At 39.1% G+C, this 22431-nt stretch overlaps 2 protein-coding genes across 9 annotated transcripts in view; one reads left to right on the top strand and one right to left on the bottom strand.

Annotated features, from left to right (window-relative positions):
- The window catches only part of MIPOL1 (mirror-image polydactyly 1), a 318590-nt gene extending 297352 nt beyond the window's left edge, over nucleotides 1–21238 (bottom strand). For 4 of the 7 annotated variants that reach the window (XM_064570967.1, XM_064570968.1, XM_045900730.3 and 1 more), the window contains exon 1: nucleotides 7672–7947. The gene's annotated coding sequence lies outside the window, so the exon portion shown is untranslated. Of the gene's footprint in view, nucleotides 1–7663; nucleotides 7950–21106 lie in introns of those variants that run through there. The other 3 variants (XM_045900733.3, XM_045900736.3, XM_045900731.3) reach the window with 3 other exon arrangements.
- The window catches only part of SLC25A21 (solute carrier family 25 member 21), a 481914-nt gene continuing 480636 nt past the window's right edge, over nucleotides 21154–22431 (top strand). For both annotated transcript variants that reach the window (XM_045900739.3, XM_064570970.1), the window contains exon 1: nucleotides 21154–21281. In XM_045900739.3, the coding sequence (XP_045756695.1) occupies nucleotides 21212–21281 (70 nt within the window). In that variant the 5' untranslated portion in view covers nucleotides 21154–21211. The remainder of the gene's footprint in view (nucleotides 21282–22431) is intronic.

Raw genomic sequence — 22431 nt, 5'->3', positions numbered from 1 at the left:
TTTATTTATTTTTTTGACAGAGAGAGACACAGCGAGAGCAGGAACACAAGCAGGGGGAGTGGGAGAGGGAGGAGCAGGCTTCCCGCAGAGCAGGGAGCCCGATGTGGGACTGGATCCCAGGACCCTGGGATCATGACCTGAGCCGAAGGCAGACGCTTAACGACTGAGCCACCCAGGCGCCCTACAATAAAGTTTTTTTAAAACTTCACTGATCTATATCATTTATTTATTTACTCATTTTTTTTTTCAGTTTTTCGACACTTATTCTGAAGCAAAATTCCCAAGATAAAATTATGAAGAGGGGATGTTGGTATACTTCAACAGAAAATAAAACAAGATTCAGGATTAAGGGTTCCAGCAAAATAATCCCTGTTGTCCTCCAGTAGCTTCCAAAATTTATAAATCCAGGGATACTAAAGGCAATTCTCAAAGCAGCATTTATATATACAATCAAATCACCATAATGCAAAACTACAGATAAGCAAGAGTAGATGACCTGAGTATATATACCCCAAACAGTAAACAATCTAAATTAAAAACACCTTCAATACAGACAATAACTGAATCAAAGGTGCTTGTGTCAACTGCCAAAAGGAGTTCTACGGTAAATTTGTCTCATCAATCATCCACTGTAATGAAACCTTCAACCAAAGTAGTAATTCTCAACTTTCAAAGTAATCATCTCTTTATTATTGCCAGTTTTGAGATCAAACACACAGCAATTAAGTTATAACTAAAACAAATACAGAACAGTTAAATGATTAATATTTTAATTTTTAAAAAGTAAAAATAACATAACCCCAAACATATTTAAAATGATAAAAACCGAAGTTATGTTCACAAAAACTTCAGGGTGAACTATTTATTAAAAATTTTTTATTAGGGGCACCTGGGTGGCTCAGTCGTTGAGCATCTGCCTTCGGCTCAGGTCATGATCCCAGGGTCCTGGGATCGAGCCCCGCATCAGGCTCCCTGCTCGGCAGGAAGCCTGCTTCTCTCTCTCCCACTCCCCCTGCTTGTGTTCCCACTCTCACTGTGTCTCTCTGTCAAATAAATAAATAAAATCTTTTTAAAAAATTTTTAATTAAAAATTTATTAAAAATTAAAAATTACTAAGAGCAATTTATTACTTATTCGTTGCTACTAAATAGATTACCCCAAAATTTAGCAGGTTAAAACAACACACATTTGTTATCTCAGTTCCTGAGGAATCTGGTGTTGCTTAGCTAGGACCTCCAGTTCAGGGTCTCTCACAAGATGGTAATCAAGGCATCAGGCAGGGCTACAGTCATTTCAAGGTTTAACTGGGACAAGATCTTCTAACTTCACTCAGTGGTTGTTGGCAGGATTCAGCTCCCAGGGGGTGACTGAACTTTCCCTGTGGGCTACTGGCCAAAGGCTCCCCTCAATTCCTTGTCAGGTGGGTCCTTCTATAGGTCTGCTCATGATTTGGCAGATGGCTTCATCGAAGTGAGCAAGCAAGAAAGGGCCAGCAAAAAAGAAGTTATAGTCTATCGCAACATAATCTCATAAGTGACATCCCACTCCTTTTGTCATATCCTATTAGAAGTGAGCCTCTTGGTAGTCTACCCTCAAGGGAAAAGGATTACACAGAGGATGAATACCAGGGTTATTTTAGAAGGTAGGCTCTTAAAAGTAGCATACAGAAAAGGCAACTGGAATAAGTCAGGAGAACTGGATTCTAGTAACTATGTGACTAAATACAATCTCTCAAGGCCTCAATGTTCTCACTGAGAAAAATTGAGAGAATAACCTAAATGACTTCTAGGATCATTTAAATTCTAAATTCTGTGCTTCTCTACCATGTCTTTTGGAAAGAATTACCAAGGATTAGAGATATTTGGTCAAAATGCCTCATTTTACAAGAGAGAGCCAAATTCCAGGAAAGGTTAATATAGACAGGTAGTAAACCACACTTACTCTGCTCTTATGCCCAGTGCTCTTTGCACTATATAGCATGTTGCTTTTGCAATAAATGCCCTTAAACAGCCCCATCCCCTCTTTATAATAGTATCAAAATCCAAGAAACAGAAAAGAAAGTTGAGAATAATAATACAGTACTCACAAGAGCAGGAAAAATTGATATTATGCATTACCTTTTTCTTTCACCAACCCTAAAGTTATCTCTGTAGGTGGCCTCTGCCCATCCCCAGTCCCAGATATTTAGACATACTAGTAATAAATTTGCTGGAAGTATAAAAGCAACAAATAATTGATTGTAGCAGGGAAACACAGTCACCTTAAAGAAAACAAGATTAAATATAACCTAAATGAAGTATCTAAAAGTAGAAACTACGGGGCGCCTGGGTGGCTCAGTCGTTAAGCGTCTGCCTTCGGCTCAGGTCATGATCGCAGAGTCCTGGGATCGAGCCCCACATCGGGCTCCCTGCTCAGCGGGGAGTCTGCTTCTCACTCTCCCCCTGCTTGTGTTCCCTCTTTCACTGTGTCTCTGTCAAATAAATAAATAAAAATCTTTAAAAAAAAATAATAATAAAATAAAATAAAAGTAGAAACTACAAACAGAAAAGGCAAGGTTTGTCCCCACTGGAATCCTGGAAAATACAGAGTCCCAGAGGTCAACAATGACAATATGATGCAGGCAATGTCCAGGGAGCTAATGGCAACCTGTGGACTGATAGATCTATCCCTATTAGTCAGGGTCCTGTACCATTAAACATTTGTACTACATGAGGTCTACTTTATACCCTTTACCAACCATAATAATTGGTAATGACTCCAACACTGGTTCAAGAAGTAGGGTGAAAACAATGCATATAAGTACAGTTGTTTTGTGTGATAATTATAAAGCAGTAAGGTATTTGTATTTGTCAAAATATGTGTGAATATGTGTGTCTAAACAAATGTATATAAATGCATAACTGGATCAAGAATTTCTTTTTTTTTAAATTTTATTTTATTATGTTATGTTAGTCATCATATATCATTAGTTTTTGATGCAGTGTTCCATGACTCATTGTTTGAGTATAACACCCAGTGCTCCATTCAATACGTGCCCTCCTTAATACCCATCACCGGGCTAACCCATCCCTCCACCCCCCTCCCCTCTAAAACCCTCAGTTTGTTTCTCAGAGTCCATAGTCTCTCATGGTTCATCTCCCCCTCCAATTTCCCCCCTTCATTTTTCCCTCCCTACTATCTTTTTTTTTTTTTTTTAACATGTAATGTATTATTTGTTTCAGAGGCACGGGTCTGTGATTCAACAGTCTTACGCAATTCACAGTGCTCACCATAGCACATACCCTCCCCAATGTCTATCACCCAGCCACCCCATCCCTCCCATCCCCCACCACTCCAGCAACCCTCAGTTTGTTTCCTGAGATTAAGAATTCCTCATATCGGTGAGATCATATGATACATGCCTTTCTCTGATTGACTTATGTCGCTTAGCATAATACCCTCTAGTTCCATCCACGTCATTGAAAATGGCAAGATTTTGTTTGGGGTTTTTTTTTTTTTTGATGGCTGCATAATATTCCATTGTATATATATACTACATCTCCTTTATCCATTCATCTGTTGATGGACATCTTAGCTCTTTCCATAGTTTGGCTATTGTGGACCTTGCTGCTATAAACATCGGGGTGCACATACCCCTTCGGATCCCTACATTTGTATCTTTGGGGTAAATACCCAGTAGTGCAATTGCTGGTTTGTAGGGTAGCTCTATTTTCAACTTTTTGAGGAACCTCCATCTGTTTTCCAGAGTGGCTGCACTGGCTTGCATTCCCACCAACAGTGTAGGAGGGTTCCCCTTTCTCCACACTGGATCAAGAATTTCTATATAAGAAAGGCTTAAGGACAGCAGTGGTTGGTGGTGGAAGCTAGGCCTAATGGCTTATCATAAATCTGTGTTTGCATAACAATCAAGTAAGAATGACCAAAACTCAATTATCTATCTCCAAGAAAAGATCAAGTTGAGGGAGATTACCCCTAAGTCTCTCATTAGTATTAGCTTATATCTAAATACATTCCCAAACTCACTCCTATAAACCACCTAAAAAAAAAAAAGGAAGTGTTAGCTAAAAATGTTAACATAGGCTGAAATAGTAGTCAAAGAAAGTTCTGACACTTTCAAAAGTTTTTTTGTTTTTTTTTTAAAGATTTTATTTATTTATTTGACAGAGAGACAGTGAGAGGGAACACAAGCAGGGGGAGTGGGAGAGGGAGAAGCAGACCTCCCATCGAACAGGGAGCCTGATGCGGGGCTCGATCCTAGGACCCTGAGATCATGACCTCAGCCGAAGGCAGACGCTTAATGACTGAGCCACCCAGGCGCCCCTCAAAAGTTTTTTTATATTTTTGGTACTGAGTGAAGGGCAGGAGGCCCAACGTAAGAGAAGATGAACTAGGCAGCCTAATGGGGCATCTAAAAAAGAGAGGACCTCCACCATGAGCAGGGATGCCACAGCTGAGTTTCATGGCCCAAGCCATTGGCTATTATTATCTTCCAAATTATGAGTATACTCAATCAGGTAGATATAAATTTTAATCAAGCCATACCACAATGGAACAGCTCAAAAGAATCTCAAAGTATTGCAGGAAGTATTTTATGCTCTTTATACTTTTTTACTCTAAGTGTCCAGAACTGCTTGGATATTTATCCCTTCCTAGCCTTTAGGGACTATTAGAATATCAGAATATCAGAAAAGGGTTGTCTCCTTTCTTTTCTCACCTCTTACCTCTTTTGTTCATCGGCTTTAAAGGGATAGGAAAAAGTAGGAGTAATAAGAACAGTTTAGAGAAGCCTGAAACAGCTCTCTAATTAGCCTTGAGGTAAAACTGATAAGAAGCAAAGAAAGTATGCTTAGATATTTTGAATTTAACTCCAAAACACTACAGCACATGCTGCTTAATACTATTATTTAATCTCAAAACACTATAGCACACAATACTTAACATCACTATGTGTTTAGATTTTTTTTCAATGTAGCCCCTCTCAATAATTTCACCATCACCAATGGGCTAAAGATTGAGCTGTCTTCCTTTTTTTTCTTAAAGATTTATTTATTTATTTGAGAGAGAGAGAGAAAGAGTGCAGAGGAGTGCACATGGGGGGGGGGCGGGGGGGCGAGCAGAGGGAGACAGAGAATCTTGAGCTGATTCTCTGCTGAGCAGCAAGCAGCCTGACATGGGGCTTGATCTCACCACCCTGAGATCAGGAACTGAGCTGAAATCAAGAGCCGAACGCTTAATTGACAGAGCCACCCAGATGTCCCTGAACTGTCATTTTTGAACAGTGATTTTTCAACATAGTAGGTCTTAGCAATCTACGAAACAAGAATGAAAGAAAGGAGGGAGGAAGGGAGGGAGGGGGAGAGGGAGGGAAGGCAAACAAATAGGCAGGCAAAAAAAGAAAGAAAAAAAGAAAAAAGAAAAAAAGAAGGAAGGAAAGGAAGGAAAGATGGGAGGGAGGGAGGGAGGGAGGGAGGAAGGAAGAAAATACAACAGAGGCTGTATATGATCTGCAAAGCCTAAAATACAAGCAGTCCTAGCTTTACACAGTACTGCATTAAATGCAACTCTATAAAGCAAAGACTGCCTATATTTACTATCTGGTCCCTTACAGAAAAATTTAATGACCCCTGAAATAGAGGATATCTAAATGAGCAATAAACATATGAAAAGGTATTAAATATTACTAGTCATTAGGGAAATGAGGGGAAAACCCCAATGTGATCACTATAAATCCACCAGATGGTTAAAATGAAAAAGACAACACTAAGTGTTGCAAGCTTTTGGAGGAGCCAGAATTCTCAAACAATGCTAATAGGAGTGTTGACACAACTAACTTCAAAAACTTTCTCGGTACTATATACCAAAAATACATACCTGCATATCCTATAATATAGCCATTTCACCAATAGGTATATGTATACCCAACATAAATGTATACATATATTCACCAAAATACAATTGACCCTTGAATAATGCAGGAGTTAGAAGCACCAATCCCCCACATTCAAAAATCCAAGTTTAACTTTTGACTCGTTAAGAATTTGATTACTAATAGCCTATTGTTGACTGGAAGCCTTATCAATAACATAAAGTCTATTTATACACATTGTGGATATGTATTATATACTATATTCTTACAATAAAACAAGCTGGAGAAAAGAAAACATTCAGAAAATCATAAGGAAGAGAATATACATTTACAGTAGTGTACTGTATTTATTGAAAAAAATCCATGCATAAGTGGACCCCTACAGTCCAAATTCATGCTGTTCAAGGGTCAACAGTACTTATAAAAATGTTCATAGAAGCCCCATTCATAATAACCAGAAGCTAGATGGAATACTATACAGCATGAGAACTACTGCTACCGAACTTGTATAAATCTAACAAATATAATATTAAGCAAAAATGAGACTCAAAGGACTATTTACTGTACGATTCCATTTATATAAAGTCAATAATAGGTAAATTCATAGATGACTTTAGAAATCGACATAATAGTTACCCTTGGAAATGGGTCACAGAAAGTGGGGTTTCTAAGATGCAAGTAATGCTCCTTCTTGATCCAGTACTAGATACATGAATATGTACGCTTTGTGAAAATTCAATGAGTTGTACACTTAGGATTTATACGGTTTTCTCTGTATCTATTATACCCTAAAAAATAACACACTAAAAAGATTTTTATAAAATCTATGCCTTTAAAAGAAAATTGTGTACACCCCCCTTTCATTTTTCTTACTTGCCATCATTACTTTTCATCAATGAGGTATCTTGTTATCTTATATAGAAGTCAGCTTCATTTTAATTAATTTTCTTGGTACACTACTGCACAGGATACTCAAATAATTATGTAACTGTCATTTTCAGTTAGTACCACACTAGATCCCATGGAGAAACTTCGAAAAGCCAATAATTTATGAAAGTATGTTAAAGTTACCTGGAGGGTGGGGGGACCTTGAAATGTGTTTTGTTTGGCCCTTTGTTTTGGTTTACCTCTGTCTACTGCCACAGTGCATAACATGTTCAAAGGAGCTTTTCAAAAAAGCCTGTTCTTGTGGGGGGTTAAAAAGATTTTTTTTCTTTCTACCACCCTGCCTAATTATGCTGCTACCTTGTGTTTATCTAGTTCCTTTCATCCCTGGAGCTTAAAATACTTCACAAATACTGTTGGGTGGTGTCACCTTCCAGAGAAATTTGGGCTCAGACACACTGTGAAGCCAAAAATTCTAACAGTATCTTTCTACAGCACGGTCTCTGTGCCTAAGAAAGCATCGCATTCTTTGCTGCAACTTACAAGTGTGAGAACTGAAACACACAATGATTAAGTGACTCTCAAGGACACACAATCACAGGTTGAGCCAGAACCTGAACTCTCCAACTAACCGCCACTTAAGGGAAAAACAAACAAAAACCTACACCCTTGAATAAATGCTCAGCTGAAGTCGTGTCATAGGAAACGGGAGGATGCCGAAATTATGCCCAGAAGGAGGACCTGCGGATCCCAAGACGCTGACCTTCGCGGGAGCCCCATCACTCCTGACCGTGCGGGACCAACATTCACCGGGCGCAGATTCCGCGCAGTCGCTCCTCTTGCGGCCGGAAATTCCAGGGCTGGATCTAAGCCCACCCTCCTTTTCTCCGTCGCCCAAACCTCCCAGCCTACCTGTTTACCTGAGATGCGCCTGGCACTGCCTGGAGAGCCGACTCTGCGCGCTCGCCCAGAGTTTCTGAGGCCCTACGAGCGGCCACCACGTCAGCCAATCGACTTTCGCTCGAAGCCTCCCGACCCTGCGGCCCACCCGCCTGAGGAGGGGCGCGCGCCCGCAAACGACCGGGCGGGGCTCGGCTGGGGAGGAAGCCAGCCGCACGCCGCGAGCGGGGCCCACGGGGAACGAAGGCGGACCGGGCGCCCGGCAGGGGCAGGCGGCGCGCACCGGGCATGCGCACACCGCGGCGCCAAAGCCGCGGGGCGGGGCTTCTAGACGACTGAGGAGCTTAGGAAGTACGTGTAGGAGTTTGGAGGAAAAAGAAAGCTGTTACGATGGTTTCGGTGGCTGCTGCGGCAGGACGCTACGGTCTTCGACTCCGAGACGACGGGCGCGTCTTGCGAGAGCAAAATATTGTCCGGACAAAACCTAATCGGGCCAGAGGAAGGAAACCGTGTGGTTAAAAACGTGTCTTGTGGCCTCAAAGTTAGGGTTGCACTCTCCAAGAAGCTGGAACAATTGTGGTTTCCTGCTTGGTTTGTCTGTGGTTTGGGGTGAGAGGACACAGGGGAGAGGCCGGCATGTTGTGAAGTGATGGTTGAATGAAAAGGGCTGAAGTGGATTCCAGTTGGGTGAGCAAAAAGCAATACCTGACTCCTGGCCTGGGAATGTTTACAAACTAAAACTTGGAGGTGGTAAACTTTTTGACTGAAGTACTATAGGACGGGATCTGGATGCTTACGTTCAACTAATGAATTCTTTAAGACACGATGTTGAATCTTCCAGAATTAAACAAAGAATTAAGTCCTCAATTCGTGTACCTCTGTGTTGAAACAAGAAAGGACTGGCATAATTAAATAGCTGCTAGTAATTCAAATGTGGTTTTCTTGTTCCATGTAACAGTATTGCTTTTATAAATGTCACCTTAACTCCTTCAGACACCAAATAATTATTGAGTACATACTATGTGCCTGGTACTCTTCTGGGTGTTTGTTAAGCAATGATAATGGATTGTTTGTTTTTACACATCCCCAGAGAATAGGTATAATATGAAGTGTTGACAGTTTCCCAAGTTAATGGTTCAAGTTAATGAAAGGAACTTACACTTCAGTAAGTGCAAAAAAAAGGAAAAGAAAAAAGACAAAAAAAAAATTGAATATAAATTGGTTGGAACAGGGGTGCCTGATGGCTCAGTTGGTTCAGCATGGGACTCTGATTTCTGCTGGGGTGGTGATCTTGGGGTCCTGAGATCAAGTCCCCCGTTGGGCCCCCTACTCAGAAGGGGTCTGCTTAGGATTCTGTCTCCCTCTCCTCTGCCCCTCCCCCTGCTCTCTCTCTAAAATAAATGAATAAAATCTTTTAAAAAATTGGTTGGAACAAAATAGATTATAATATTCACAAACTCTTGGCTATTATAGTGTAATGAATGGACAGTGCTCGAAAGAGGTTTGTTAAAGATTCAGCTTTGAAATACATTTTTTCTTCAGTCAAGGTCTGAATCAGATATTTACAGACAAAATACCACTGAATATATGAGACAAAAAGAGGAGTGGTATAATTTGTTAGAGTAGATGGGAAGGGCACTCCAATCAAGAATGGCCTCTGAAAATGTTTAGGGCCAACTCAAATTATGTGCAAAAGAAAGGAAAGAAAGTTGCTTTTCCTAGCTAAGGAGTAAGAAGAAACCAGGGGGGAGAGTGACCACAACATTGAGAAATATCAAACCAAATAATGGATTCATTGGTTAAATTTAGAGAAAGTAATTATACTATTTTTCTCTAGGTAAAGGTACATTAACCCTAGTTTTTTTTAAAGCTCATGTGGGTGCTAAAAGACTCCTGGGTAAAAAGAAAACTTCGTGTTTTCTTTCCCTTCAGTAACTTGTTTTTCTTCCACCTTTGGTATCCAGTAAGTTCAAACATTAGGCCTTTTCTCCCCAGTCCATCCTCTAACTTACCTGAAGTAACGAATGTTCTTTTCCTGTTTCAGACCTCAATAGCTAATTTTTCCCCAAATCTTTTCCACACCACAGTCACTCATATATACATTTCTTTATTCTTTATCCTGCTAACAGTTGCCAGTCTTTAGGAAATGAAAGAGACCAATTAGAGCCTTCTTTCCTGTTCTCAAACTAATTATCAAAGATGTCTAGGCCTATAAGTTGGGCTTTTGCAGAAATTTGGCTAGGGATGAGAGGGAAAAGAAAATGAACTCTCCTCTTTCTGTACAGAGAGCAAAAGAATGTCTGATCATGAATGCTTTCAAGTCCACAAATATCTTAAGCCTCTTGCAATGTGCCAGGTACTCCACAATCAGTTCTGGAAATAAAATAATGAATAAAAATTTTGCTTACAAGTACCTGAGGATGCCATGTGCATTTAGTCAGGGTTCTCTAGAGAAACAGAACAAGATTTTACATATATATATAAATCAATTGTTTCTGTACACTAACCAATCTGAAAAGGAAATTAAGAAAATCCATTTATCATCAATAAGGATAAAAGGATGAAAGGCTTAGCAATAAACTGAGAGGTAACTTTTACACTGAAACCTATAAAACATTGCTAAAAGAAGATACTGTTTGTGAGTTGGAAGACAAATTGTTAAAATATCTATACTACCCAAAGCAATCTACAGATTCAATGCAATCCCTATCAAAATCCCAATGGCATTTTTTGCAGAAAAAGAAAATCCTAAAATTCATATGGAACCACAAAAGACCCTGATAGCGAAAGCAAACTTGAGAAAGAACAAAGTGGAGGCTTTACAGTTCCTGATTTCAAAACATGCTATAGACCATAATAATCAAGTGGCATTTTCATGTCTCTTCATATAGTCTTCTGTGCATGTCTGTCTCTGTATCTAAATTTCCCCTATTTTATAAGGATATAATCATATTGGATTAGAATCACCCTAATGACCTCATTATAATTTTTCTGTAAAGACCCTATTTCCAAATAATGTCTTATTCTGAGGTATTGGGGGTTAGACTTTGCATCTTTTTTTGTGGGGACATAATTCAACCCATAACAACACCTTGAGAAACATGAACATGAAAACACAACATACCAAAAGTAATGGAATGGAGTGAAAGCAGTGCTAAGAGGGAAATTCACAGCTGTAGATGGTTATATTAAAAAAGAAGACTTCTCAAATCAACAACTTAACTTTATACCTTAAGGAAGTAGAAAAAGAGCAAACTAAACCCCAAACCAGCAGAAGGAAGGAAATCATAAAGATTACAGCAGAGAGACATGAATATTTGAAAAATTCTCCTAACTTTAATTAGATCAATTAAAAAAATGAAGATGTAAATAAAATTAGAAGTAAAAGTGGGGACATTACTAGTGACCTTACAGAAATTAAAAGAATTATACGAGATGTTATGCCAACAAATAATGAGATGAAATGGACACATTCCTGAAACACACACTTTAACCAAAACTTACTCTAGAAGAAATAGAAAAGCACATTAAAAGGATTAAACACTGGGGCACCTGGATGGCTCAGTCTTGGGCGTCCTCTAGATTTCGGCTCAGGTTGTGATCTCGGGGTGGGATCAGGCCCAGTGGCAGGCTCTGACCCTACTTGAGAGTCTACTTGAGATTCTCTCTCTCCCTCCCTCTGCTCCTTCCCCTGCCCCTACTCAGGCTCCTTTTTTCTCTGTCTCTCTCTCTAATAAATAAATAAATAAATAAATAAATAAATAAATAAATAAATAAATAAATAAATTTAAAAAGGATTAAATACCATGAATAAAGTGGGATTTATCCCAGAAATACAAGGGTGGTTCAACATAATCCATGTAAAACATCATATTAACAACAAAGGAAACATACCCACATGACCATCTCAACAGATTGTAGAAAAAGCACTTGACAAAATTCAACTTCCTTTTATGATAAAATACTCAGCAAAACAGGAATAGAAGGGAACTCCCTTGACATGATATAAAAAATTCACGAAAAATCCACATATAACATTCAATGATAAAAGACTGAAAGCTTTCCCTCTAAGGTCAAGAACAAGATAAAGATGCCTAATATCATCACTGCTATTCAGCATTGTATGGAAATCCTAGAGAGCAATTATGCAAGAAAAAGAAATAAAGGCATCCAAATTGGAAGGGAAGATGTAAAACTATCCCTATTTGCAAATGGCGTGATTCTACATAGAGAATATCCCAAAGAATCCACCAAAAAATTAATACATGAATTCAACAGAGTTGCAAGTCACAGATCAATATACAAAAATCAATTGTTTCTATACACCAGCAATGAATAATCTAAAAAGGAAATAAAAAAACAATTACTTTACTACAACATCCAAAAGAATAAAATACAAGTAATTAATCAAGGAGGTGAAAGACATGTACACTAAAAACTATAAAAACAATGCTGAAAGAAATGAAAGACCTAATTAAATGGAAAGGTATTCTCAGTTCACAGATTAAAAGACCACACAACTAAAATGCACTACTCTCAAAAGTGATCTACAGATTCACTGCAATCCCTATAAAAATTCCAATGGTCTTTCTTGCATTAATGGATAAACTAATCCACAAGTTCATATGGAATTACAGGGAGCCTCAAATAGTCAAGACAATATTGAAAAAGGAAAAGCTGGAGGATGCACGTTTTGATTTCAAAACTTACTACAAAGCTACATTAACCAAAATAGTGAGGTACAAACATAAGGATAGACATATAGACCAATGAAAAGAATAAAAGGCCCAGAAAGAAACCCAAATATCTATGGCCAGTTGATTTTTTACGAGGATACCAAGACCATTCAATGGAGAAAAAAATAGTCTCTCTCTTTAACAGATGGTGCTGGGATATCTGGATAACCTTACGCAAATGAATTTGGATGCCTACTTCATGCCAAATGCAGGCATACTTCATTTTGTTGCACTTTGCTTTACTGCATTTCACAGATAGTGTGTTTTTTACAAATTGAAGATTTGTGGCAACTCTACATCAAGTAAGTCTATCAGTGCCATTTTTCCAACAGCATTTGCTCACTTTGTGTCTCTGTCACATTTTGGTAATTCTGCAATATTTCAAACTTTTTCATTATTTGTTATTCAGATCTGTAATCAGTGATCTTTGATGTTACCATTGTAATTATTTGGGCGGCACCATGAACCATACCCATATAAAACAACAAATGTAACCAATAAATGTTGTATGTGTTCTAACTAGTCCACTAACCAGTCATTCTTCCATCTCTACCCCTCTCCCTAAGCCTCCCTATTTCCTGAGACATAACAATATTGAAATTACACCAATTAATAACTCTACAATGTCCTCTAAGTGTTCAAGTGAAAGGAAGTCACATGTGTCTCACTTTATATCAAAAGCTGGAACTGATTAAGCTTAGTGAGGAAGGCATGTTGAAAAGCCAACATAAACTGAAAGCTAGGCCTCTAGAGCCAAACAGCCAAGTTGTGAATACAAAGGAAAAATTCTTGAAAGAAATTAAAAGTTCTACTCCAGTGAACACATGAACAAGAAAGCAAAGCAGTCTTATCGCTGAAATGGAAAAAATTTTAATGGCCTGGAAAGAAGATCAAATCAGACAAAACATTCCCTTAAGCCAAAACCTAATCCAGAACAAGGCCCTAACTCCCTTCAGTTCTATCAAGGCTGAGAGGGGTGAGGAAGCTGCAGAAGGAAAGCTTGAGTATAAGAAAAGAAGGCATCTCCATAACAAAAGTGCAAGGTGAAGCAGCAAGATATCCAGAAGATTTAGCTAATTAATGAAGGTGGCTACACTAAGCAACAGATTTTCAATGTGGATGAAATAGCCTATTGGAAGAAGATGCCATCTAGAATTTTCATAGATAGAAGTCAATGCCTGACTTCAAAAGCTTCAAAGAACAGGCTCTTTTATTAGGGTCTAATGCAGCTGGTGACATTAAGTTGAAGCCAATGCTCACTTACCATTCTAAAGTTCATAGAGCCCTTAAGAATTATGCTAAATCTACTCTGGCTGTGCTCTAGAAATGTAACAACAAAACCTGGATGATATGTGTCTGTTTATAACATGGTTTACTGAATATTTTAAGCCCACTGTTGAGAACTACTGCTCAGAAAAAAGTTTCTTTCAAAATATTACTGCTCATTGACAATGCACCTGGTCGCCTGAGAGCTCTAATGGAGATGTTCAGTGAGGTTAATGTAGTTTCATGCCTAACACAACATCCATTCTGTAATCCACAGATCAAGAAGTATTTTTGACTTTCAAGTCTTATTATTTAAGAAATATATTTTATAAGGCCATAGCAGCCATAGGTAGTGATTCTTTTGATGCATCTGGGAAAAGTAAATTGAAAACCTGTTGGAGGGGCACCTGGGTGGCTCAGTCGGTTAAGCATCTGCCTTCGGTGCAGGTCATGATCCCAGGGGGTCTTGGGATCGAGTCCCACATCAGGCTCCCTGCTCAGTGGAGAGCCTGCTTACCCCTCTCCCTCCCACTCTGCCTACTTGTGCTCTCTCTCTGTCAAATAAATAAATAAAATCTTAAAAAAAAAAAAAAAAAAAAACTTTTGGAAAAGATTCACCATTCTAGATGTCATTAAGAATATTTGTGATTCATGGGAAGAGGTCAAAATATCAATATTAACAGGAGCTTGGAAGAAGTTGATTCCAACTCTCAATGATGACTTTGAAGGATTTAAGACCTCAGTGGGGGAAGTAACTATAGATGTGGTGGAAATAGCAAGAAACCTAGAATTCGAAGGGGAGCCTTAAGATGTGACTGACTTACTGCAATCTCAGATCAAACTTTAACAGATGAGTTACTTCTTACAGATAAAAAAAAGTGGCTTCTTGAGATGGAGTCTACTCCTAATGAAGATGCTGTGAGGATTACTGAAATGAAAACAAAGGATTTAGGATATGACACAAACTTAGCAGGGTTTGAGAAGATTCACTCCAATCCTGAAAGAAGATCTTCTGTGGGTAAAATGCTATCAAAGAACTTTGCATGCTACAGAGAAATCATTTGTGAAAGGAAGAGTCAATGGATGTGGCAAATGTCATTGTCTTATTTTAAGAAATTGCCACAGCCACCCAATCTTCAGCAACCACTGCCCTGATCAGTCAGCAGCCATTAACACTGAGGCAGAACCCTCCACCAACAAAAAGATTATAACTTGCTGAAAGCGTAGATGATGGTTAGCATTTTTAGCAATAAAGTATTTTTCAATGAATGCATATACATCGTTTATTTTAGACATAATGCTATTGCACATTTAATAGAGTACAGTATAATGTAAACATAACTTTTATATGCACTGGGTAACCGAAAAAATTCATTTGACTTTATTGTGACATTTGCTTTATTGTGTTGGTCTGGAAATGAACCCACAATATCTCAGTGGTATGACCATACAAATATAATTCAGAATTGACCAACAACCTAAATAGTTAAAACTATAAAACTATTACAAGAAAATATCAGATTAAACTTTATTATGTTGAATTTGGCAGTGGATTCTTAGTTTGACACCAAAAGCATAAACAACAAAAGAACAAATAGATAAATTGGATTTCATCAAAATTAAAAATTTTTGTGCATCAAAGGACATTATCAAGAAAGTAAAGACAACTCACAGAATGGGAGAAACATTGGCAAATCATATATCTGATAAGAGTTTAATATCCAGAACATATAAAGAATTCTTACAACACAATAACAAAGAGAACCCAATAAAAATAAGAAATAGACTGGAATAGATATTTCTCCAAAGAAGATATACGAATGGCCAATAAGCATGTGAAAAAGATAGCCAACTTCATTGGTCATTGAGGAAATGCAAATTAAAGCCGCAATGTGGTATCACCTCCTCACACAGACTAGGATGGCTATAATTAAAAAAAAAAAAGAAAAGAAGTTTGGGAGAAATGTGGAGAAGTAGGAAGGCTTTACATTTCTTTGGATATATAAAATAGTACAGCCACTGCTGGGGCGCCTGGGTTGCTCCGTCCGTTAAATGTCCGACTCTTGATTTCAACTCAGGTCATGATCTCAGGGTTGTAGGATCAAGCCCCGTGTAGAGCCTGCTTAAGATTCTCTCTCTCCGTCTGCCTTTCTCACCTCAGTCTCCTAAACTGTCAAATAAGGAATCGATTAGTCTTCCAGGTTTGTCATCCTATGATTCTAAAAAGTTAAAATAGGCTTCACTTATAGGAGCTCTTCTACTTAAACCAGTGATTCTCCACTAAGGACATTTTTGCCCTGAAGGGAACATTTAGCAATGTCTGGAGACATTTCTGGTTGTCATAACTGGGGATGGAGTTGCTACTGGCAGCTAATGGGTACAGGTTAGGGATGCACAGGACAGCCTCCCACAACAAAGAATTATCTGGCTCAAAATGTTAATGGTGCCATCGTTGAGATACCCTGACTTAATAAACAGAAAATTCACACCATTGTCACATATGCAATTTGTGACATTGAAGTTAGTGCTTTTCTAACTTCAGATATATAAAATTCCTGATCCAGCTTACCAATTGTTTACCAAAGTCAAGGATACTACAAGCTACTTACTCTGAATAATTTTACATTTTCATTTTTTTTGTATGGGTAGAAAAGCTAAAATTAAAATTAGAACGTAATAATAACATAGTGATTCAGAAAGAAGCCTCCTAAATTAAACATACTTAGGTTCAAATAATACCTCAGTTAAATACTTAGTGTGACTTCAGGCAAGTTACTTAACTTGCCAGTATAAGATGAGGATAATATTTCTGTCATAGGGATTTGTGAATGAGATAATGGGTTATAAATAAGAGTTAAATGAAGGTTGTCATTATTCCAATTTACTAGGCAGGCTGAATATGGCTGGAAAGTTGCAGGTTGCTCTTCACTTTTCTAGAATCTCCCTCATTTCCCCCTTCCCAATTCTCTTTTAATTTTGTCTTTCTAATCTGCTGTGAACCAAGATATTAGACATCCACCCTACCAACCTTTTTAGAATTGGGTCTAAAACTAGTTCTAAGTGAAGGCTTGCAAAGCTCCTGGGGGCAAAGTGCATAGATTTCTGCATGTTGACTGCTTAGAGGCCTTAACTTCTAGGTTCCCAGCTATGTCCCAAATAACAGAAGTCTGTTATATAAATAACCTCTAAGTGTTGTTTCTATTACATCACAATAAAATATTGAAAAAAGTTTCCCAAGTAATTATTTTGTTCATACCGTCCAGTAAAATCCCTTGGAATTTAGAAATGCTCTGTTAGATGATGGGAAAATCTAATGCACCAGAACCTAAGATCTGTCCTAAAAAATAACATGATACCTTGGTGTTTGTAAGTTATAAGCTATTGTGAGCTTAGAACAGTGATAATCAGACCCACAAATTTAAAACCTGTCTTTCACTTGTAAATAGCATTTCTTCAATACTTCTAATACTTCTGTAAAAGAATATTATGGAATAATAGATCTTTTGAATAGTTCAAGAGTTATAATCTCTTCTATCCATCAAGATATCTTAATCTTGTGTCCATAAACCTCTCTTTCCAACTTTTCATCCTATTCCATGGATGGATTCCACGTGTGCCAAATTCTGCATTTGTGTGTCCGTGTTTTGACACCTAAATAAAAGAATCTATGGGCCCACAGTGGCTATGTATCTTTCAATGAATGGTATCTTAAAATGTGGGTCCAGTCATAGTACAAGTACCACAGGGTTTTACTGTATTTTTTGTTAGACACTGATGAAGTAAACTTTAAATTTGAGGAAAACAAAATTTTTCAAAATGAGCACATACTGTCATTTTAAAATATAGCTCTTCATTCCTAAACTTTTCTCCAAAGTGTCAGATACTGCTGATTGTTTCCCAATATGTTCTCCCCTTTTTCCATAATGTTTGTTTTTGTTTTTTTCCTAGACTCACTGACACACAGCAAAATACTACCCTTTCCAATTTCCCTTGTACCCCTTATGGCCAAGTTCTGACCAGTGAGATCTATGTAATTTACAGGGCTTTCTTTACCCTTATCTTTCTCCTCTGTCTGCTGGCTGGAACCTTATTCATGGCTTACAACCGGGCTTGTGTAAGAGGGAAACAAATTTCTATCTTATTTAAGCCACTATTATTTTGGTCTCGAACAGTAGCTGATCTAATGACCCACTACAAAACTTTATTCCAAAAAAAAAAACTGAACGAATTGTCAGATATTTAAGTTCAGTGAGGATTTTAAGGCTCCTGGCAGTTTAGTTTTAGCCATTCTGCAACTTGATAGATAAATCAATACTTTAATTATGTTGTTCTCAACCAATATTAGGTAAATAATCAATAATGTAAAAATATAAGCTTGGGGGTGCCTGGGTGGTACAGTTGGTTAAACATCCAATTCTTGGTTTCGGCTCAGGTTATGATCTCAGGGTGGTAAGATCCAGCCCTGCGTTGGGCTCCATGCTCAGCGGGGAGTCTGCTTAAGAATCTCTCTCCCTTTCCACACCCACCCCCAGCTCTCCTTCCGCATGTGGGGGTCTCTTTCTTTCAAATGAATAAATAAATAAATAAATCTTTAAAAAATAAAATAAAAATATAAGCTTGATACTTTAGCAGTTTTGCTCTAATATCAGGACATTACAGCATTACATAAAATAATAATAGAGTAATTGTGATGGATTAAGTCTAGGGTATCTGAAATAGTAGGTCAAATAAATTTTACATTTTTTTTTTTTTTCTTTTTTCCTCAGAGCTAAACCTTGCAGCATTCCAATACTGGCCACAGGCAAATTCGGCTGCAGATTAAGGGATATATCCCATAATCAGAGCTCTCAGCACAGTGGGTATTTGCTGACTCTGGATCGATACTGGCTGACTCCCAAGCTTCAGAATATTCTTATACCTAGACCCTATATCCTCAACTATTCTAGAGGTATAGGACTAGTTTACATGTGATATCAGGCTTTGCTTTTTTTTTTTTTTTTAACTCAAAAAAATCGGTTCTAGCCCAAAGAGGTTAAAAATTGGTCGCAATTTGGGCGCCTGGGTGGCTCAGTCCTTAACTGTCTGCCTTCGGCTCAGGTCATGATCCCAGGGTCCTGGGATCGAGCCCCGCATCGGGCTCCCCGCTCAGCGGGAGGCCTGCTTCTCCCTCTCCCACTCCTCCTGCTTGTGTTCCCTCTCTCACTGTGTCTCTCTCTGTCAAATTAAAAAAAAAAAATTGGTAGCAATTTTCTAATGATATTTGGAACTATGTCTAGGAGGTCTTCTCACTGAATTTACAGGTGTTGAGAGGCTGAGGTCTTAGTGAGCCACAAATCTGCACCCACCTCCTCAGGATAAGATATTCAGAGATTAAGGTACTCATAGAATTGGTTAAACATCTATCTTTACACTGATCTGACTGGGGGAGAAAAAAAAAAAAAGTTATCTTTAAATCTTGACCTGGGAGTATTATTGTATTTCCTGAAATAATCTAAGGAAGACAAAATTTTACTTATATTGCAATATGGTGGGATTTCCTTCATTAGATTATACGCTCTATCAGGGATTTTAAGTGTTACATTGCCAGCACATAGGGAAGCTTTCAATGAATGAATGTAGAATTTGGTTCAGTGTATGCCTTGGGGTTCAATAGTTGTGACTTTTTTTTTTTAACCTTAAAAAAATTCTCCACTTACATATGTGAATGAATGACATTAATTTGGGGGGGCATTTAATTATTTTAGGTTTCTGTGTGACAGAACGTAGTTTGGCCAGTGGCTAATATTTAAATCCACAATCCCATTGCAATTAGAAGAGGGAATCCTGGAATCAAATCCCAGCAATGTTATTAACTCATGGTGTGATCCTGGGAAACTCAGTTTCCTCATTGGAAAACAAGGGAAATGTTTTCTATGAGCTCTGAAATTCTGATTTTAGTGCTCAGAATATAATAGGTTCTTAAAGCTTGTTGAATAAGTGATTCTATATTGCACTCAAGACCTCAAATTTAATTAGTAAAAGACTGAAACATTCCTCAAAAGCTTTTACTTTAAACAGCAAAAATTTCTGAAAACTATTTCTGGGTAAACATTCCAAACTTAGTAATTTTAGTCAAATATTTAATCAAATATGAGAAAATTTATTTTTGCATATCTGATCCATAAGCAGCAAGTCTACCCAATTCCTTACTTTCAACAATTTGCCCATATCATTAACAGCTTTTAATAGCTCAGCCTCAGAAATAAAAACAAAATATGAAAGTAATTATTGTATTTTTCACATTTAATTGGAAAACATTTTTTAAGTTTTATTACATTCCTGATATTCAACAGTTTTTGGTTTTCAAAATTGGCAATTCTATATGGTTCAAACTGAATATATTTAGTATTAAATACAATGTTTAAGAAATAACATGACAATAGGGGTTCCAATCCTCTCATTCTACCTTTTACTGGTATCATCTCCTACCTGTTAGGGGTGTCGCAGGTATTTTTCTAAAATTTCGTAATATTGTGTCTCTCTTCTACATAGCATTTGTAACTTGTGGTTTAAAAATAGTATAAATCATTGCATTTTGCCGAATATCCTAAAGGGCTGGTACGAATAATGGGAAGTTTTTATAGAAAGAATATCCTGATAGTTCCTTAATATTCCTTGATTATTTAGCTCTGTGCTTCACAAACTTTAACGTTCTTAACAAGCACTGGAGAACTTACTCAAACACAGGTTTCAGAGATTCTGATTCAGTAGACAGGGATAGGGCCATTAATTTGCCTTTCTTACAAACTCACATGTTGCTCGATCTTAAGCTCAGACTTTGAGAAACACTGACGCGGAGTACTGAAGAGACTTCTTTGTAACAAGGCCTCTTCCTTCTTTCGGTCTTTCAGTAAATAAAACTCAAGTGTGATGAAGTCCCTTAAGCCAGTTTGTAAAGGACTACATTCCCTTAGTTGTAAGGTAACTGTAAATTGGATTTGCTCTGACTTGGGTCTCTACAGCCCACAACTGCAGGGCCGCTAACTCCAAGGAACGTGTTCACCCATCCGGCCTCTAGCACCTGCGGGAGCGCGGGCTTGCCGGGCGGGCAAGGGTCGCCCCAGCCCCGCCGCTAGGCCAGGCTCGCTTCTTTGCAAGCGTTATCAGAGGCAGCGCTTCCAGCCTGACAAACTGCAGGAGGCTCCTGATAGAGAAGCGCAGGGCGCCAATCTAGGGGACCAAACCCGACCCGCCGCGGGCGGCCAACCCAACCCCATCCGCGAGTCTTCTCTCCGCCAGGGTCCTTCCTGGAGCCCACGGGGCCTAGCAGGGGCGACAGAGAGCCCTTGCAGGGGCGCAGCGGGCAGGTTCGGAGCCGCCGGAGAGCACGCAGCGAGTCTGCGCTCTGAGCCGCCACCTCCGAGCAGTGGCCGGATTGCCGCCTTACAGGGAGCCACTCGGCGCAAGGACCTACCCAGCGCCGGCTCGCTCTCGATCAGGGGAATTTCTACAGGTCCGCACTGAGGCCGGCGAGCTCGCCTACTCTTCTCGGCCCACTCGTCGTGCCCGGCTTGCGAAGATGTCCGCCAAGCCCGACGCCGGCTTCGCGAAAGAGGCTTCTCGCCAGATCCTGGCCGGTGGTTCCGCTGGTAAGGCCGCCCCGCCCCGCCCCGCCGCGGGCCAGTCGCTTTTCCCTTCCCTTTCGCGTGTCCCGAAAACTTTCCTCAGACGAGTCTCCCGCCCGAAGTTTCTCCTCCGAACTGCGCGCTGCAAACGCGGCGCCCGAGCCCGCCGAGTGCGAGAGCAAAGGAGGCCGGGAGCGGGCGGCGGACGCCGGGTGCCCCAGGTCAAGTGGCCGCCGCTCCCGGGTGCCCCGCCTCCCGTGTCCCTTGCCTGGAAAGCGAGCGAGGCAGCCCCAAGGCCTGCAACTTGGACGAGGCCTTTATGCCTCGCTGGTTTCGTACTTGAAACGATCCAGTTTCTGCCCAGACTTAGTATTGCTCTCAGTTGTAGCCTTCTTCTGGGTAATTCAGGTCTCACGTAAGTCCTGCCTCCCTCATTAAAGTACATCGGGATTCCGCAGGTCTTCTCCACGCAGGCTGTGTTTGCTTGGGGCTATTCGTGCCTTACATAGGCATACTAAAATTAAATGCATATGTTAACACGTATAAACACATTTGGTATAATCGGCTCACGTTGATTTGTGGAGAGTTATGCTGTGGGGAAAAAAACCTTCAGAAAAAATTTGTTAGAACTAATCGTGGAAATAGTTACTAAGTGTGGCTAGAGAAAGTTACTAACCCACGAGGTTATGTTGTGTGAATGTGTGTTAAAGATATTTTAAAACATAAATTATGAGTTAATTGAAAATTTTTCATAACTGATGCATTTTTATTTTAAATTTATAATTACTGTAATTCACTCATCACCATAAAACATTTTTATAAATGTAAATAGTCTCTTAATAAGTTATACTGTGGCAACTCTAGTAAATCATATTAAGAGAGTGATTAGGGGCGCCTGGGTGGCTCAGATGGTTAAGCGTCTGCCTTCAGCTCATGTCATAATCCCAGGATCGAGTCCCGCATCCGGCTCCTTACTCAGCGGGGACCCTGCTTCTCCCTCCCCTACTGCTCTCCTTGCTTGTACTCTCTCGCCCTGTTAAATAAATAAATAAGATCTTTAAAAAAGAGAGAGAGAGTGACTAGATGTCTAATGTTTAACATCGACTAGTAAAATTAATTTTCAAACAAACTTGGACTTTATATAAAGGCCTATTATAAATTGACTAGTTATCAG

This window comes from Mirounga angustirostris, unplaced genomic scaffold (genome assembly GCF_029215605.1).
Source record: "Mirounga angustirostris isolate CCGP_5_RB_7025 unplaced genomic scaffold, mMirAng1.0.hap1 SCAF_9, whole genome shotgun sequence".
NCBI lineage: Eukaryota > Metazoa > Chordata > Mammalia > Carnivora > Phocidae > Mirounga > Mirounga angustirostris.
Note: the sequence above shows the minus strand (reverse complement) of the source record. Positions and strands in the feature narration are given on the sequence as shown.